The 20,151-nt window shown below is 35.4% G+C and overlaps 1 protein-coding gene across 2 annotated transcripts in view; it reads right to left on the bottom strand.

The window, feature by feature from the left end:
• The window catches only part of Trs23 (trafficking protein particle complex subunit 4-like protein Trs23), an 84,782-nt gene that overhangs the window by 15,302 nt on the left and 49,329 nt on the right, over positions 1–20,151 (bottom strand). For both annotated transcript variants that reach the window (XM_090397632.1, XM_090397633.1), the window contains exon 4: positions 14,359–14,485. In XM_090397632.1, the coding sequence (XP_090253758.1) occupies positions 14,359–14,485 (127 nt within the window). The remainder of the gene's footprint in view (positions 1–14,358; positions 14,486–20,151) is intronic.

Raw genomic sequence — 20,151 nt, 5'->3', positions numbered from 1 at the left:
TTAAACATGACTGTACCAGCCTTGAAGATGATCCACGTGAAGGACGTCCAAAAAAGTGTAACAACACCAGAAATCATTGATCATGTGCACAATATGGTATTTAATGACCGGCGAGTCAAAGTGCGTGAAATTGCTGAGACTATAGGCATTTCAAAAGAACGTGTAGGATGTATTTTGCATAAAGAATTGCAAATGAAAAAGCTTTGCACAAGATGGGTGCCAAGCTTACTCACAGCAGATCAAAATCCAAACAGCAGTCAAAACAGTGGATAGAAGCTGGTTGTTCAGTCCCAAAGTAGGTTCCATCAGCAGGAAAGGTCATGGCATTGGTGTTTTGGGATGCTAAAAGCATTTTGTTTATTAATCATCTTGAAAAGGGTAAAACAATAACCAGGAAATATTATTCCGATCTTTTAACCAGACTAGAACAAAAAATTTGCGAGAAAAGACCTGGTTTGCAGAAGAAAAAAAATAATTTTTCATCAGGACAATCCACCTGCCAACAAAGGTGTTTTGGCAATGGGAAAATTAAGGGATCTGCACTATGAATTGTTGGAACATCCACCCTATTTCCCAGATTTGGCTGCCTCTGACTTCTATCTCTTCCTTGCTGGTCAGCATTTTTCTTTGAATCAAGAGGTGATTGCAGCTGTAGAGGGGTATTTTGCAGATCTTACTGAGAACCACTACAGGTTCTCAGTAAGATATAAGTATAGGATAATGGTGCTGGAATAAATGTATTAATCTTAAGGGAGATTATGTTGAAAAATAGGTTTAATTTCGAAATGATAAGTTTGTTTTTTAATTGTTAGGCTGAGAACTTTTCAGACCACCCTTTCAGTACCTATCTATAAAAAAGAAAATAAAACTGAATATGAGGATTACATAGCAGTTTCTGTCCTAAGGTTTCAGGATTCTTACCCAGAAGATTTAGGCGTGCATACTTGAGAAGAGCTACAAAAAATTCTGGAATTTTCTTAAAGTTCAAGAGAACATCAAGCTGGAATAGGTCAATTAAAGGTCGTCAGGATCAGATTTTCATTTATGACAAATAGTTGAGAAATTGTGGGAATATAACAGTGATCTGTATTTAAGTCTGTAAATCTGGAAAAAGCATATGAGAAGTGACAAGTGGATTTGTTTATGAGCACACAATTATCTGCATAAAGCAAAGAGTAAATTTGTTATCTCTGATTCTGATATCATGTTTAATGCCACTTTCTTTCATATCATCATCCAAATAGAATAAGACTGGAGGTAAAGTATTCCCTTGTCTTATACTTGATCTTATATCAAACCATTTTTCCATACTTCATTCAATTCTAACTGCTGAATTCACCTCAAATGTAGACTATGTATTGCTCAATTATATGGTGTAAGACATTACCAGCATCTCACTGATGCCTATAATGTTTGGCAAGGTTACACTAACCAATGCCAAACCTTCTCCCACTTGTTCTGGTTACTTCTGTCACTACTATATAGAAATGGAAACATCCCTGTAGGTCCCAACCACCTTTACTTTCTGAACTGACTACTCTAGTCAATATTTTCTTGAGACTAGATTCTGCACTTGTTAGTCATTCGCATACTCATTTGCTTCATGTCTGCCTTCACACACACAAACACTCATCTGCATCTGCCTAATTTCTTTAGCTTTCCTGACTTTGTGCTTCCATACTCTCAGTGAACAAAGCGCTCTCTAGATACCAAACTCCAAATCCATTTAAGTGCAGTCCATTAGCATTGTACAAATCTTTCTGTCCATGGAACTTATGCCATAAGTCCATAAACTCTACATTATTCCTTCTACACAACCTGCATACTGATTCATTAGCTATCATCACCCTCCTTCTCAGTTTGTCTCTATCATAGTGTGGCAGCAGACTCGCAAACTTCACCCCTCTCACTCTTCTTTTTCCAATAACTTTCACATCCTTCCTTATACAATACCCATCATCCATCAGGTCACTGGTTCCAGCCAAAACAATCAATTCTTTCAAATTCTCTTTCTGCATTCTAACAGAATTACTAATATTATTAATTTTTGCACCAGGGAAACAAGACTTTGTAGCACTTTCGTGAAGTACTCCCCTAATCATAGAATCACTCTAAAAAATTATCTGCTTATGCTCTTTCTTTCATTTATCCTTGCAATTTTCCTTTTGGCTTCAGACCTCTTGCTATTTTTTTTTTTTCCTGTTCTCAGTTCACATAATCTCTTGCTGTTTCTACAGCCTTTCAATCTTGCTTTTGTCCTGTAAAGGACTACATGCAAGTGAGCTATTCTTTATTCAGGTCTTCTACATTCTCCTGAACTTCTCCACCACAAAAGTGGTGGATATATTTTGCATATATTATCTTACCGCTACTTTCAATCAGCTCATTTATACTCCCTTTTACATTTCTTTCAGCATCATTTAAACCTGGAACTCTATTCACTCCAAAACTTTCGGCTTCATGGTTTTCAGTATTAACTTCCACTACTTCCTTCTCACAAGTCTTCCAACAAGCCTCACATTTCTGGCTCATAAAGCACACTCTCTCTCCATTGCCACTCTCATATCATAATCCATTTCCTCTTGGCAACAAATACAAAGCACACATGCTACATTTCACATCCCCCCCATATGAAACCTATAAAACAATGTCTTGTCAGCAATTGTTCTTATTTGCATAGGTGCCAGGAATAACACAGTTTGTCTATCATACATGGTATAAATATATCAAAAACGCACTCAATAATACTACAATTGCTTATTATCGAAATACAATTAAATTAATATTAAAACAATGACTTACTGTGAGCTCACGATCACGTGGGCTGTCCTGTATGCGTTTGTACAAAATTGGAGATGTTTATCTCAGCTCTTTATGTAGATTATGTTATACTCTTAAATAAATCCTGTACAAGTCTGTAGGATTCCTTAACTATAATGTAAAAAACTTTCATAATTCCACATCTAAGCACTTTTGTTTGAATATCATCTACTCCAGGTGCCTTCCCATATTTTAGGATGCTGACTTTTTTTTTTTTTTTTTTTTTTTAATCTCTCTCAAGTATTAATATATATACTCCTAATTGCAATCTTGATTTGAAATATTCAATCAAAAATGCAAGCAAATTTCTGTCTCTGATTAACAAATTTAATAAAGCTTCAAAGTAATTACTTTTGATATCCAGAATATCTTTATCATCTCTTATTCCATTAACAGTAATTTTTCCTTCACTTCTAAGCTTTCTGTAAAGGTTCTGGAAAACATTTTGCCAGCTTTATGATAGTTAAGCATTTCCATAGTGCAAGTGGTAGTATGAAGGGATGTTGTGTCATTTGTTTTAAAAGGCCAGAGTTCTTATCTTGACAAGAGGAATGCAAGCAGGATTTCTGTCTCTGATTAAAACATTTAATAAAGCTTCAAAGTAATTAATTTAGATATTCAAAATATCTTTACCTTCGGTTTTTGTGTCACTTTTATCATCTCTTATTCCATTTACATTAATTTTTCCTTCACTTCTAAGCTTTCTCTAAAGGTTCTGGTACATTTTGCCATCTTTATGGTATTTAAGCACTTCCATAGTGCAAACTGTAGTATGAAGGGACATTGTATCATTTGTTTTTAAAGGTCTGAGTTCTTATTGTGACAAGAGGAATCTTTATATAAGCTTTTTCAATTGAAGATAGTTGATCATACAAAAGCAGCAAGGTTTTTTTCTCCAAGAAACTCAGGATTTTCATCCCAAAAATCCTGAGTTCCAAGAGAACATATGCAATTTATAGACAAAAATACTTTTCGTGGTGATTAAAGGTAGTGTGCATGAGTGTGTATGCAGATGGAGGACTAGGGAGTGGAGACAGTGGGTCGTGTAGAGTGAAGTACCCACTCGCAAACACTTCTCGAAGTATTCACAGTAACTATCATCATAAATTTTCTGATATAACAGCACTACATGATTTTATTTACATTATTATTAATCTCCTATCAATAATTTTCCTCCAAATCAGTCTATTACTTGTGAGAACTCCAACTTTGTCATATCTAACATTTCTGTGCCTTTAAGGCACTTCTAATTCAATCAATACACCTAGACCTTGGTCTCCTTCTGGGTCTCTTTCCTGTCATCTTGCATCTAACCCGTGTTTTGCTAATCCTTCCTCACCCATTCTATATAAGTGGCTATATCACGTTAGATTATCTCTGCTGACACATTCTTCAATGCTAATAATGTCAAGTTCCTTTTTAATATGATTCTGCAATTGATGCCATCGATTCACTCTCCTAATTCTTCTTAGAACCCTCATACACATGACAAGTTCATTCTAGTCTTTGACCAAGTACTTTATTTCTAACCCAATTCTCAGATCCATAACTTAAAACTGGTTTGAACAATGTCTTGTATACTGCTCGTTTGGTGTTTAGGCTAATCTCTCTCCTATTCCATATACATTTATTCAGCTGGCTACCAACCATACCAGCTTTGTTATTCTGTTGTTTATTTCTAGATTTAACCTGCCATCTTCACTAAAAACTGTGCTAAATATCTGAAATATTTTACTTGTTCTATAGAATTCCCATTCAGAATGCTGCTGAAGTTTTCTATGCTCCGGCCTATTTTCATAGTTTTGCTCTTTTTATTGCTGATTTTCATACCAAATTTGTTATCATCAAATTCCTGCCATGTACCCTCAAGGGAGATACACAGGATATGATAGTACTACATGAAAAATTTTCATCATTACTAACTTCCTATCTACAATTTTCCTCCAAATGGGACTGTTAGTTGTTAAGACTCCAACATTATCAGATCTTATATTTCTATCTTCTAAGGCACTTCGTACCATATCAATCCACCTATATCTTCGTCTGACTCTAGGTCGTTTTACTGCCAACCTGGCAGAGAACACTTGTTTTGCTAATCTTTCCTCGCCCATTCTGTTTAAGTGACCATACCACCTAAGATTAGCTCTGCTAATGCATTCCTTGATGCTGACAATATCAAGTTCTTTTCTAATATCCTCATTTTTAATACGATATTGCCATTGATGCAATCTGTTCACGCCTCTAATCTTTCTCAGGACTCTCACATCTGCGGTCTCTAGTCTTTGGTCAATTGTTTTACTTCTGACCCAGCTCTCAGATCCATAAGTTAAAATTGGTTTGAACACTGCCTTTGTGTACAGCTAATTTAGTGTTCCGACTAATTTCTCTCTTATTCCATATGAATTTATTCAATTCACTTCCTACCATACCAGCTTTGTTGATTCTGTTGTCTATTTCTATATTTAATTTACCATCTTCAGTAAAAATCGTGCCCAAGTAGCTGAAATGTTTTACTTGTTCCACAGGTTCTCCATTCACAATGCAGTTGACATTTTCAATGCTTCTGCCTATTTTCATTTTCTTTGTCTTGTTATTGCTGACCATCATACCATATCTATTACAACAGTTATTCAATATAGTCAGGGAATCTTCCAAACTTGTAGTGGATTTATTTAGAAGTATAACATCTCTGCAAAAAGCAAAGACTAACATATCCAATTTTGATATCCGGTTTAGGTTTAATACCACTTTACTTCATAATGTAATCCATATATATATAATGAACAACGCTGGGGATAATGTAGATCCTTGTCTCACACCAGATTTAACATTAAACCATCTTCCTGTACTTCCTTCAATGCTAACAGATGACGTACAACTCAAATAAAGACTAAGTATTGGTTGATATAATGCCCCATTGACACCATATAACTGTAGTATACTCAATAGTTTCTCTCTTGGCACCTTGTAATATGCCTTTGACAGATCCTCAAAACTTAAACATAGATCTTTGTTATATTCCCATGCTTTCTCAACTATTTGTCATAAAGTGAAGATCTGATCCTGACAGCCTCTATTTGGCCTGAATCCAGCTTGTTCTTCACCAAACTTCTTTTTCTTCCCCAATTCTTCTCAACTGTTTCTCAAGTACACTTGCATAAATCTTACCAGGAACACTCAGTATGGAAATACCCCTGTAATTCTCACATTCAGTTTTATTTCCCTTTTTATATATGGGTACTATGAGCGCTCTACTCCAATCATCGGGAATTCGTCCCTCTGTCCAGGCCTTCTGAACTATGCAGTGCAGCCACTGGAAGACTTTTATACCTCCATACTTCAGCAATTCTGGTCGAATATTATCTACTCCTTCTGCCTTTCCACATTTCAAGTGATGTTTTTTTCTACTTCGAGTATGGATATGAATTCTTAACTATGACTATTGTGTTTTTTTTTTTTTTTTTTTTTTTTATCACTGTGCTATCACTGCTTCTTTCATTTAGCAATTTTTCGAAGTAATTACTCCATACTTCAAGGATATCTTTTTCTCCAGTTTTCATGCCACTTTATCATCTCTAATTCCTTTTACAGCATTCTTTCCTCCATTTCTGAGCTTCTTCAACAACCTCCAGAATATCTTACCACCTTCTCCATATTTATTTTCTATGTTCCCACCAAAGTCTTCCCATGACTTTTGCTTAGCTAGTTTTACAGTGTTTAGCTTTCTTACATTTGCCACTGTATTCTCTACGAGCAAAAGCTGACTTATTTGCCAAGAACTTTTGATATGCTTTCTTCTTTTCCTTCAATACCTCTTTAACTTCCTGTGACCACCATGGATTTCTGATTTTTCCGATCCTTGCAGACAACCTGACCACATACCTCTCTGGCTGAATCAATCAGGTTTTTTTTTTCAAGGCTTGCTACTGAATCTCCAAGGTTTGGTTCCTGTTCTCAAACTCTTTCATTTTTTCTTCAATAATGTTTCTGTATTAGTCTACAGTTCACATCTGAGAGCCGCTCAACTTTCATTTCCTTTAAAACTTTCTTACATGTTCTTTTTTTCAATATGAAATTCAATTTTATCATGCTTAAGATTAAATACTGATCACTTAGAAATTTCAAATCGTCTGTACACTCTGGTGTCCTGCACAAGGGAGAAAACATCACTCTCGACAATAACATAGTCAATGAGACTTTTCTTATTCCTTGCTTCTCTCCATGTGAATCTGTGCACATTTTTATGTTGGAACATGGTGTTAGTAATAACCAATCCATGTCCTGAGCAGAAATCCAACAGGTATTTGCCATTACTATTAGCTTTGCTCTTTTCTCAAATTTTCCCAAAATATTTTAGTAAGCCTGACAATCATTTCCTACTCTGCTATTTAGATCCCCAACAAGAACCAACTTTTCTTTTTTCATTGTGTCAGTTGCTTTCTCTAAAGCTTAAAAAAATTCCTCCACTTCTACCTTAGTAGAACCTTCTGTGGGACCAGGCACAAATAAGTCTCAATGTCCAGTTCCCCATTCCGATTTTTGCCCACATCACTCTACTTGAGACTGCCTACTTCAAGAAGATTAGTCCCGTATTTAGTGTTGAATACTATGGCTACTCTTTCTTTTCCTTAACTATCATTGCCTGAATATAACATTTTGTATTTATTGGTCAGAAAAATCTCACCAGTTTTTGTCTTTTTTGTTTGTCACCCCTATTATGTCAATCTGGTACTTATCTAATTCTTCTGCTAGCTCCATTTCTTTGCCATTCAGGTTTCTTATGTTAATAGTACTGATCTTTAACTCTGGTGATGTTGAGTTGGGTTGTATTTTCAGATTTGTTCCAGTAGCTGACTTTTTCGCTGTTTGCCCTGGTTCCCTGACAAAAACAACGGAGGCCTTGTTCATCCGGGTGACACTCCAGCTGGCATGAAATTCTGTCATGCTGTACTAACATTTCTATCTTTTGGTTTAAGCCAATAAGAATACAATGGTCATCTAAATCCCAAATTGCCAGCCCATCCTCATCCTTTGAGTGTCCGGGTAGATACTTAACAGGGTGCACCCCGAGAAGGTGAGGATTGAACATTAGGTCAGAAGCCCTTGTTGGGTCTCCGCATTCCTTTAAAGGCTATGTGGAGGTCTCCTCTTAGTTATACAGTTTTGACCCTTAAACACCCCTACCAAATTTGTTACAGCTGTTATTCAATTTAGTCAGAGAATCCTGAAAACTTGCACTAGATCTGTTTAGGAGTACATCATCTGCATAAAGCACAAAAAGCTAAGTTTGACATCTCTAATTTTCATATCAGGCTCTAATGCCACTTTCTTTCATAATGTTATCCATATAGATGATGAATAAGAGTGGGGATTATGTGCATCCTTGTTTTACTCCTGATTTTACATGAAACCATCTTGTATTGCCTTCAATTCTAACTGCTGACTGACAACTTAAATATAGACTGCATTGCTCTGTAAGTTCCATTCACCCCATATAATCGAAGTATTTTGAGAAGCTTTTCTCGGCACCTTGTTGTATGCTTTTTTTAGATCTACAAATCTTAAGTAGAGATCTTTGTCATATTCCCATGATTTCTTGACTATTTGTCTTAAAGTGAAAATCTGATCTTGACAATCTCTATTTGGTATGAACCCAGCTTGTTCTTCTCCAAGTTTCTCGTCCATAATCTTTCTCAATCTCTTTTCAAGTATTCTTGCATAAATCTTACCTGGGACACTTAGTAGAGAAATTCCTCAATAATTCTCAGATTCAGCTTTATTCCTTTTTTTCATAGATGGCTACTATGAGAGCTCTGGTCCAATCATCGGGAATTTGACCTTATGACCAGGCCCTCTGACTTATGCAGCGTAGCTACTGCAAAACTTTTCTACCTCCATACATAAGCATTTTTGGTCGAATATCATCTACTCCAGCTGTCTTTAAACATTTTAAGTTTTTAACAGTCTTTTCTCTCTCAAGTATTGATATATACTCCTCTTTGCATTCCTCTTGAAAATTTTGTAGTATGGTTCTATCACTGCTTCTTACTCCAGACATCTAAGATACCCTTATGTTCAGTTTTTGTATCACCTTTATCATCTTTAATTCCTTTTACAAGACTCTTTCCTCCATTTCTAAGCTTTTTCAGCAGCCTCCAGAATATTTTGCAGCCTTCGTGATATTTATTTTCTATATTCTTACCAAAGTTTTCCCCATGACTTTTGTTTAGGTACTTTTACACACAGCTTAGGTCTTATATTTTTCTCTGTATTCTTTTAGGGCATCTGCTGACTTATATGCTAGAAACGTTTGGTATGCTTTCTTCTTTTCCAGGACTGCTTCTTTAACTTCTTTTTTCCATTTTGATGTTCATATTTTTCTACCTTTGCAGACAACTTTACCAAATATCTTCCTAGCTGAAACAATCAATGTCTTCTTCAGAGTTTGCCACGGAGACTCCAAGATTTGATTCTTGTTTTCAATTTGTTTCATTTTTCCTTCAATAATGTTTGCATAGTTGAGTCTACAATTTACATAATAAAGATGCTCAACTTTAATTATTTTTACAACTTTCTTACATACTGTTCTTTTCAATATCATATCCATTTTTATCCTGCTCTCTTCCAAATTCAAATCTTCTGGATAGTCTTGTATCCTGAACCAGCATGTTGATATCACTATCAACAATGAGGTAGTCAATGTGGCTTTTCTTACTTCTTGTGTCATCTCTTGATGTATCCACAATAATAAGGTTTTATATTTTATACCAAAGTGGTTCCCATGATTTTTGCATAGCTTTCTTACATCTTTCTCTGCATTCTTTCAGGACACATGCTAATTTACTTTCCAGGAGTTTGATGTCTTCTTTTCTAAAACTTCAGTTTTAACTTCTTGAGTACACCATGAAGTTGTCTTTGCAAAGAACTTTGCCACACTCCCTGGATGAATCAATCAACACTTTTTCATATTTTTCCAGTTTCATTTATTTTTTGATCCAATTAAATTTATATATCTGATTCTACAGTCACTTCACACAGCTGCTTGTTTTTATCTTGTGCAAAATTAAATAACAATTATTTCCTATACTCTCATATTCTAAACCACTGTGAATATACTGCTAACAGCCAAGGAAGACATTTTTTTTTTTTTTTTAATTTCTTGTGTGTTCGCTACTTGTGAATTTCGATACATCATTACTGTAGAACATGCTATTAGTAATGACTATTCTTCTTGTGCAAACCCGACCTGAAATCCAGCAGGTACTTACCATCATTATGAGCTTTTCTCTTTTTTTTTACTATTTTCCAAAGCATTTGTAATAGTAGGAAATGAATATCATTTCTTACTATGCTGTTAACATCTCAAACAAGTTTGTCCTTTTTCTCTGTCAGTTGTTCCCTCTCTAATGATGACTCAAAAAATTCTTCTACTTCTTCCTTACTAGAAATTTATGTGAGAACAAAGACATAAACAACTCTAATTGTCCAATTACTCATTTTGTAATTTCGCCACATCACTTTATTTTAAATTTAATAAAAATGTTGAATACTATCGCCACTCATAAATTAAAGATGGCAAGAAAGTATATTTTGGTTTAATCCTTTATTTAGTGTAAGATACAATGTTTGTGCATGAAGTATCTTCATGACAAGGCTACTTGTATATACAGGGTGGTTCAAAATTCCATGTACAAACTTTGAGGGGAGGTAGAGAACATCAAAATCAACCATGTTCACATAGGAAAGAATGACTGGAAACATCACCGGAAGGTACTAAAAGGGGCACAAAGATACAGAAATAACACAAGGCACTAAGTAGTGTAAAAAACTTTATTAGGTGTAATGAACAGTCCAATAGTAGTTGGATACATATGGTTTCACATCAGGTGCTCAAAGTAACAACCATTAGCAGTGATGCATGCCTGACACCGATGATGCATTGATTGCTGTACATTTTCGAAAATACCTGCTCACCTGGAGCGCAGCCGAACAGCGCCACCTATCACTTTCGGATGGCGTTTCTGGTCATGTTTTCCTATGTGAATATGGTTGATTTTGATGTTCTCTACCTCCCCTCAAAGTTTGTATGTGGAATTTTGAACCACCCTATAGAGGTTAATGACTTCACATCAATTGCCTTGGTATCCCATAATGCAAAGCACACACACATCCTTTTAGATGTGTATAATGCAATGCATTATAGGAAGGGACACTACCCAGACCAGTTTCGACCTTTATTGAGGTCTCATCGGTAGGAGCCAGACCCAGAAGAGATACCAAGGTTGAAGTAATGCAGAAGTCATATATTTTAAAATTCAAAATCTTTTGAACCAAGAATATAATTTTTTGGCATGCTTAATTTATATAACCAAGTGACAAACTTTCAACACTCTAATCCAGAGTATTTTAATAATAAGGTGTAGCACCTTTTGAACTACTTTGAATGTCTTCATTACGGGGCTAGATAGTAAAAACATTATCTATATAATGAGCCCAAAAAAAGGATGTCTTCTAAATGTTTTAAATAAAAGTTAGAAAGTGTAGAGGAGAGTGGACTTCCTAATACAGTTCTTTCAACTATACAGTAAAACTTACTTTGACAAATAAAATATCCAGGGTGCATAATAAAGTCGAATAATTTCACTATATCCTGTGGAAATGCTTGCGAAAGTAAATGTAATGTATCCTCAAGAGGAAAATTTGTGAAGAGAGATTCTATATCAAAGCTAACAATTATATCAGTGGGTTGTAGGAAAACATTTTTCATTTTACCACTTTCAATAAGTATGCTAAAAATTTGGCTATTTGGTATGTAGGTCTATGCAGTCAACAACTGGATGCAGAGGAATGTCTTTCTTATGTATTTTAGGATACATAATGGCTACAACTGCTACCAGATCCAAAATTACTAACAATCTCATTCTCAAATTTAAAAAAAAAAAAAAAAAAAATCAGCTAATGCCTTTTTATTCCCATATACAGGGAGTAGGCGAGGCCATTTAGACCTATCTAACTTTTGGAGACTGAGTGGGCAGTTCAATCTCCACTGGTACCAATCAGAGATAGATGGCCCAAGGACGGCTCAAATGTGCCGCCATCTCGTGGTCCCTACCACAATATATTTAATGTCTGAAATAATGTGGGTTCTACGGTCGATTTTCTTGAGTTTACAGGACGAAAAAACCGAGTTTCCGGGAGGAAAAACCTGCTTGCCCGTGCCAGAGATCGACTAACTCGGGAACTGGTCGAATAAAGGCTTAGAAAAATTTCCTCTAGTCGCCGACTAGACTCGAAACCAAGTCTTCCTTCGTGCAGCCAAGCGCCATGGTGTGCAAATGCCACATCCACTGAGCTACACAGGCTCTTCTCAAATTCAAATTACAATAAATCTATGAACATATCACAGATCTGTGGTACTTCCACAAATATCAATGTGATGCAGATGTATTATGGCCAAACAGGAAAACAGCCAATAATCAGTCTCTAAACACAAAAGACTACATCCAGTATCCAATCACCATTATGGCCACTCGTGAATCATGTTTCCTAAACATGGTTTGCAAGTAGCCCTAATGCATTATAGACTTGCAAACCATATTTTGGAAACCCATCACAGAATCTTCTTGGGGGAAAAAAGTCACCTTATGAGATATATTCCTAGAATGTGCCTAAGAAATCTATCCTGAACTCAATAAATTTGGATGTGTATAACTGCCTCACATCTGGAAAATTCTCAACCTCAAATCATGGATTCAGGCTTAGTTTTGTTTCTTCACTTCATTCTCACTTATGTAGTGCCCATATGCAGGGTCATCACCAGATCAGATCACACCCTGAGGCAAACAATTAAATATCACCCCTGATGGATTATAAGACAAAAATCTCCAATTGCTATTTTGTTTTTATTATATTTATTTTATTAATGCAAAACAATTACAAAATACTTCATCATCATCAAATTCCTGACATGTACCCTCAAGGGGTGTGCAGGATATGATAGTACTACATGAAAAATTTACATAATTACTAACTTCCTATCTACAATTTTCCTCCAAATCAGTCTATTACTTGTCAAGACTCCAATATTATCATTATCAGATCTTATATTTCTATCATCTAAGGCGCATTGTAACGTATCAATCCACCTATATCTTGGTCTTCCTCTGGGTCGTTTTCCTGCCAACCTGGCAGAGAACACTTGTTTTGCTAATCTTTCCTCGCCCATTCTGTTTAAGTGACCATACCACTGAGATTAGCTCTGCTAACGCATTCCTGGATGCTGACAATGTCAAGTTCTTTCCTAATATCCTTGTTTTTAATATGATATTGCCATTGATGCCATCTGTTCACACCTCTAATCTTTCTCAGGACTCTCATATCTGTGGTCTCTAGTCTTTGGTCAAGTGTTTTACTTCTTACCCAGCTCAGATCCATAAGTTAAAACTGGTGTGAATACTGTCTTGAATACCACTAATTTAGTGTTCTGACTAATTTCTCTCTTATTCCATATGAATTTATTCAATTGACTGCCTACCATACTAGCTCTGTTGATTCTGTTGTCTATTTCCATATTTAATTTACCATCTTCAGTAAAAATCGTGCCTAAGTAGCTGAAATGTTTTACTTGATCCACAGGTTCCCCGTTCACAACATTTTCAACAATGCTACCTATTTTCATTGTCTTTGTCTTTTTAATGCTGACCTTCATACCATATCTATTACAACAGTTATTCAATTTAGTCAGGGAATCTTCCAAACTTGTAGTGGATTTATTTAGAAGTATAACATCGTCCGCATAAAGAAGAGCTGACATTAACAGCTCCAATTCTGATATCATGTTTAATATCACTTTCCTTCATAATGTGATCCATATAGATAATGAATAACAGAGGGGGTAATGTACATCCTTGTCTCACACCAGATTTAACATTAAACTTAAACCATCTTCCTGTACATCCTTCAATTCTAACTGCCGACTTACAACTCAAATAAAGACTAAGTATTGCTTGAAATAATGCCCCATTGATACCATATAACTGTAGCATATATTAATTAAATGTTTGCTCTGCGGGGATATCACACAATGAAACTGTTTATAAGTTTTTGTTCTAAATTTAAATTATAAGCTACATCTGCCTATATCAATATAGCTGCTGGACCAACCAATCTTTCTTGGATCATTGCTGTTCGCAAATAATTTTTATTTAGTTTAAGCTTGGAAAAACATCTTTCTGCACATGCTACGCTAACAGAAATTGTTAGTGTAGCGACGGCACCTACCGCAATATGGCTGAACAAGACCTCTCATTAAGCCGCACCGTGAGGCAGGCTGCCTCTATGCTACACTGTCGACGGTACTGCCCATATGCTTATGTTTTTATTTGTATACTGCTCCCTGATGATGCTAATTTGACTTTGGTAAAATATAGTAAATAAGAATTAGGTTATTTTAGTTATAATTTATATCATGATTTTCTTTCTAAAAATATCAGTATCACTGATTTACAATAATTAGAAAGGAATTACACATATATTTACCTGATGGGCATTTCTAAAGAGTAAAATGGATTTTTTAAAGCATAGTCTGCATAGATTTCATATATTCTTTTCAAAAGATTCTCTATACCAGCTTGTTTGGGATCAGCTACTACTATAAATTTAATTCCTGCAAATAAAGAAATGGTTTGGTGATTCAAATAGTCCTTAAAACATAATTTTGCTAACAAATACTCTGAGTGACCTACATTGTAACAATACAAAAAAACCCTAAAAATCTATTACTAACAATTAACAGGAGAATGAAAAACATAAGATGCTGAAATATAACATTATTCATTATAATGGTCTCAGAAACAAGCAGAATCCAATCAGTGTGTGAATCCGAGATTATAAATGTTATATCATAATTCAAACATTTTAATCAGAACAGATGCTCTTCATGACCAGACTAAGGATGGAACATTTTAAAGGCATGAAAATTCAGCCAGACAGGTAGTAGGAGCTATGAAACATGCAAGAACTGTCCAGGAGTTGAACTAACACCTGCCCATATCTACTCTTGTCCAGCAATTACTACTGCTCTACAGAAAATTGACAATAACCCCAAAGAAAAGCTCTACTCCAACAAAGTTCAACAGATTGCCAAAGCAGTTCTACAGATCCACGGTCATATCTAAAAGCTCTTCAATGGACTCGACGACAACAACAACACTTTAATATTATTAAAATAGATCTCCAAGGAGTCAAAACTCAGCACAGTGTCACACAAGATCATATCATTGAACCGCCTTAAACTCATTCACTGTTTTCACATTCACCACACTCCCAGGCAATGCATTCTACTCTCTGTGTAAAGAAGATGCTCTTCACCCAATTTACTCACATTATCCTTACACAATTTCCAGGAATGGTTTCTTGTTTTACAAATGCCTTTCCAAATGGAAGGAGGAAAAATCTCTTCCACATTAATCTGGTAAAAACCTGTGTCTCCATAATCTCTTCCTCCTATTCATAGGATGTGGCATTCCTTCAATCTATCTTCATGCTCAGTATTCCACAGACCGGAAACAATCTAATCTCAGTCAATCATCTCTGGACCCTTTTCAATATATTCTCAAAAGTAAACAGGCTATGGTTCCATATGCAGCCTGACTGAGGCTTTATACAATGACATTGAAGAAATTGTCTTCACAATTTCTGCAATGTGATCCCTATACTTTCGGTTCTTATCCACCACCACTACTCTCAGATCTATCATCTCCTCTACCTCCTTCAAAATTTTCCCACTAACTTCGTACACAATCCTTGCCTGCCAAATTTCTAAACCATACACTACACAACATTGTTGAACTGGTAGCTCTACTCACTTAAAGTTTATCCTGATCCTCTTGTAAAGCCACATCCTCTTTCGTCACAGTTGTCCCCAACTTTTCTTCACTTGCAAACAGCTGAATATCTTCTAAATCTCCCCTAATATACAAGTTAAACAATAAAGGACTCAAAACAGACTCCAACTAATGATTTTCCTCTTTTAGGATGCTCCACAGCCACATGCAATATATGCTGATGCCTAGTTGATAGCCAAACATTTATCCAACTCACTAATCAAGAATCTAACCCATTTATTTCAATTTAGTTATTACCAACTTGTAATATGATAATCTATCAAAAAGCTTTTGCAAAATCGAAGTATAATGGACAAGTAAGATCCATTGTACATGAATCTTCCTTGTCCAATGCATTTGTAACCTTGTTGCAGTGCATAAGATTGGTAGAACATTATATCCCAGTATAACAAACCCATGCTGACCATCACAGAGTATACAGCAGTTATCAACTCAATTCTGAATCCCATAATCTATCAGTAACCTCTCCAACACGACCTTACCACAACTTCAGATGTATATATTAGCCTATAAGTTGTAGTCTCAGTCAGTCTTATCACCACCTTTGTGAAGTGGAATAATTTTACTCTCTCTCTCTCCCCCACTTCTTTGGGACTCACCTCGTTGCAAGGCTTTTATTAAACAGGTACATCTAGGCTGCTATTGACTTCTTGTAACCTAGGTGTACCTGTTTAATAAAAGCCTTGCAACGAGGTGAGTACTACTTCCCTCAAGACACACAGTGATATGTCATTAAGTCCTCTAATCTTATTTGCCATCAGATTTACTTAATTTTTCATGTACTTCCTCACTCACATCAGAAGACCATATGCTCCCATTCCCTCAACACTCAAAATTCTCATATCACACAAAGATGAAATATCTTTATGAACTGTTCACTAAATACCTCGATTATCTTCTATAGCAGTTACCAATCTCCACCATTTTTTTACACTAACATTATTTTGCCATAATTATTCTTTCTTCCGCTTATCACAAATCAAACGAACTTTTCTTCTTGGCCAGGTTGGCTATTTCTGCTCATACTGAACTTTTATTGTTCTTACCAACCAACTCTTTTGCTGCCTTCACAATACGTTCTTCCAGATTGCATGCTTAATCTTTTCATTCATCATTTTACACCTATCTTCTGACCTTAAGAATACAATTAAACACTGTTCATGTTAAACAGCTCTTGACTAATGAGTGACAGGCAGCACTGATCTCCTTGCTGCCTAATTCTTTATCTAAGTTGTCTCTAAATTTTTCATAATCACAGACCATGTGGTTTCGCAACAAGTCTTCACAAGGCTAGTGCTATGAAGATTAAATAAGTTAACTGCCTCATTAGTCACTCTTGCCAGATGGATGGATATTTAACATTTTTATTCACAATCACACCTGCTGCTGATATGATCAGATCTAAGATTCTAGGACTGCCATGCACCCCTATGTTACATACTGCCAAAGATAGTTGTTCCTCAAGAACTTAATTTCTTTTTCCTTATTCCCCGATGTAATCTTTTCATGCCAATCTATATTACTATAATTAAAATCACACATAATGATCATCTTCTCATTTACTAAGTAATTTGATACATATTTCATTGCTACTACTCTCCACATTTCCAGGCCTATAGCAACATCCAACTAAATATATCTTCCTGTGTATCTTCCTCACAACCATACTGCCACTACTTCCTCCTTTGCAACACCACAAATCTTTAACCTTGTGCACAAGAATAATTCCTCTGTTATCACCAACAGCATTCTGCAAATTTTTAGAGTTTTGCTAAGGGAATCAGAGGGAAGTGCTGGAATCCATGGAGTGGGGCAAACTAGATTGGCATCACTGCCAGTTGATGCCAAGAGCACTCAGTCCACCAAGAAGATCATGGCAACAATCTTTTGGGATTGCAGGGGAATTTTCTTGATTGACTTCAAGGAAAGGAATACCATATTGAATGCAGAATATTATTGTTGCAAAGGCTGCAGTGCAGGACTAACTTCAGGAGATTGAACACCCACCCTGCAACCCAGATCTAGCACCCAGTGACTCCTACCTCTTCTTGAAACTGAAGACCTTCAAGGAAGAAAATTTCCAGATGACAATGAGATGCAGGTGAATTAATATTTCTAAGGCCCCCGCTCAAAGGCAGAGAAATATTACCATATTTTTCCATGTATAAGATGCCCCCCATGTATAAGACAAACCCTACTTATTAAGAAATAAATAACAAATCAAATCAATACACTCAGTGGGAGGAGGTTCAAACTGTCTCTTTAAAGAAGCTTTATTTCCATGTTCTTTTGCATAATTGATGACTTTTAACTTGAATTTTGAAGAATATGACAGTCGTATTTTATTTTCAAACATTTTTATGGGCTAGTGTTCAAAATATTGTTAATGCATTAACTTATCCTGCCAATGAGTTGCAGACGTATGAATGCTTTCAGAGTTCTGTTTGGTTTATTTAGAATCAGACATTAAAGACATCAATCGACAGAGTTAACAAAGGCTAGTGACTGGCGGAAGCCTGTTCATGGAGACAAGGTACCAGCAGTTTTGCCACAGCAACTGGTCTCTCAACCGGTTATCCCCCCCATGTATAAGATGACCCCAAAGCTGTTTTCTTCCAATCGCCCTCTAAAAGTTAGGACAGAAACTTATGGAATCACCCTCATATCAATAATTTAGGTTGAAAAAACTATCAAAAGCCTGAAATGTGGAAAGGCAGTTGAAGTAGAAAATAATTGCCCAAATTGCTAGAAATGCTCAAATATGCAAGTATATAGATGTTTTCAGTGGATACACTACATATGCAAAAATAATCATAATTTAAAATTCTGCATATTTTTACGTATTTTTTATGTTAGAATGTTTATTAGTTTTAGTTTCATAACACGCATTGTCAGCACTTGCGATGTGCCGGTTATTGAAATTGTTTTGTCAAAAATGATATGTAAAGCAGTTAAAAATTTATGTACTTACTGGATTTGATATTTATATTACTTACAAGAATTTTATTGTAATTTAAAATGATCAAAAGTTGTGTTTTATGAAGACATTCTCTTGTCGCTAACGGAGACAATGTGCCAGCCATTGCACCTAGTTTCTCGCTTGCCATTTTCAAGGAGTGCGCATGCTCGCTGAGAAGTTTGATGTGTGCTTGACAGCTGACAAGGAAAGCGTTCACTATCTGAGTAATGGCTGTAAACAAGAGAGCGTTCGGGAGGAATTTAGAACACAAGCTGGCAGATATTTAGATTCAGAGGAACTTGAGTTTTTTTTATGTGACAGTCGGAGGAAAATTAATAGTATATTCCAAAAAAGTAATTGTGGAACTATTAAGTTTTAATGTGGAATAAGTATGTGGATAAATAAAAGAAAATATTGCTATATGCATTTTAAATGGAATATTGGAGGAAACACTAACTGAAAGATTTATGGTAGATTCCGAAAAGGGAATAGTAGAACTATAAGTTTTTTTAATTGGAAGAGTTAAGACTGTCAATAAGCATTTAGTGAATAAAAGAAGAAATTGCTATATACGTTCAAAAGGAATATTTGAGAAAACCTCTGATTAGGAAGTTTTATCTGTATTAAGGACGCCGGATCAACTATTATTTCTACTAAAAAGAGACAGAATTAAGTCAGGAAGATTTAATGTGTGCTACATGAGTGATAAAAAAAAGGATCCTGTGAAAATGAAGAATAAAGTCATATGTCTTCAGAGAAGGGCCTTCACAGAGAGAGAAACCGACTATGAACATTTTGTCATTGTGCAAACAAAGTGTTTAGTCTTAAGTGCAAGTTTATTTTTAAAAGGCCTTGGATCCAATTCATTTGAAGTTAGTTATGTAATATTTGTTTGAAGTGTGTATATATATATATATATATATATATATATATTGTTTTTGTTATATTAAATGTATTTATTTTGTATTTTGGTCTTGAGTCAGTGATTTATTTGGATTCTGAAAGAAATAGTAAAAAAGAGGTCATTGCACCAATTGGAGTGAACCCTTGTGCATATAATAATATATAGGTACACTCGGAATTAAAAAAAAATAATTGTTAGAAACAGAGATCATCTCTATGGTAGAATTAATATTATGATAATATCCTTTCAATATAAACATCCTTAAATTAACAGAAGTATATAGATGTTTTCAGTGGATACACTGCATAATTCAAAAAGATTGATCAGAAGAGCAAATTCCAGATGACTAGAGTAAGGCTCTCATAGTTCCCATTGATAAAAAAGGGAAATAAAACAATGTGAGAATTACAGAGGAAATTCTCTACCAGGTAAGATTTATGCAAAGCATACCTGAGAAGAGGCTAAGAAATATCGTGAAAGAGACACAGAGAACAAGCTTTTTCAGACCAGATAGAGGCTATAAGATCAGATTTTCACTTTACAACAAATAGCTGAGAAATCAT

This window comes from Typopeltis vanoorti, chromosome 9 (genome assembly GCF_054136105.1).
Source record: "Typopeltis vanoorti isolate ZY-2024b chromosome 9, IOZ_Tvanoo_1.0, whole genome shotgun sequence".
NCBI lineage: Eukaryota > Metazoa > Arthropoda > Arachnida > Uropygi > Thelyphonidae > Typopeltis > Typopeltis vanoorti.
The sequence above is the reverse complement of the archived record's forward strand: the minus strand, read 5'-3'. Positions and strand labels throughout refer to the sequence as shown.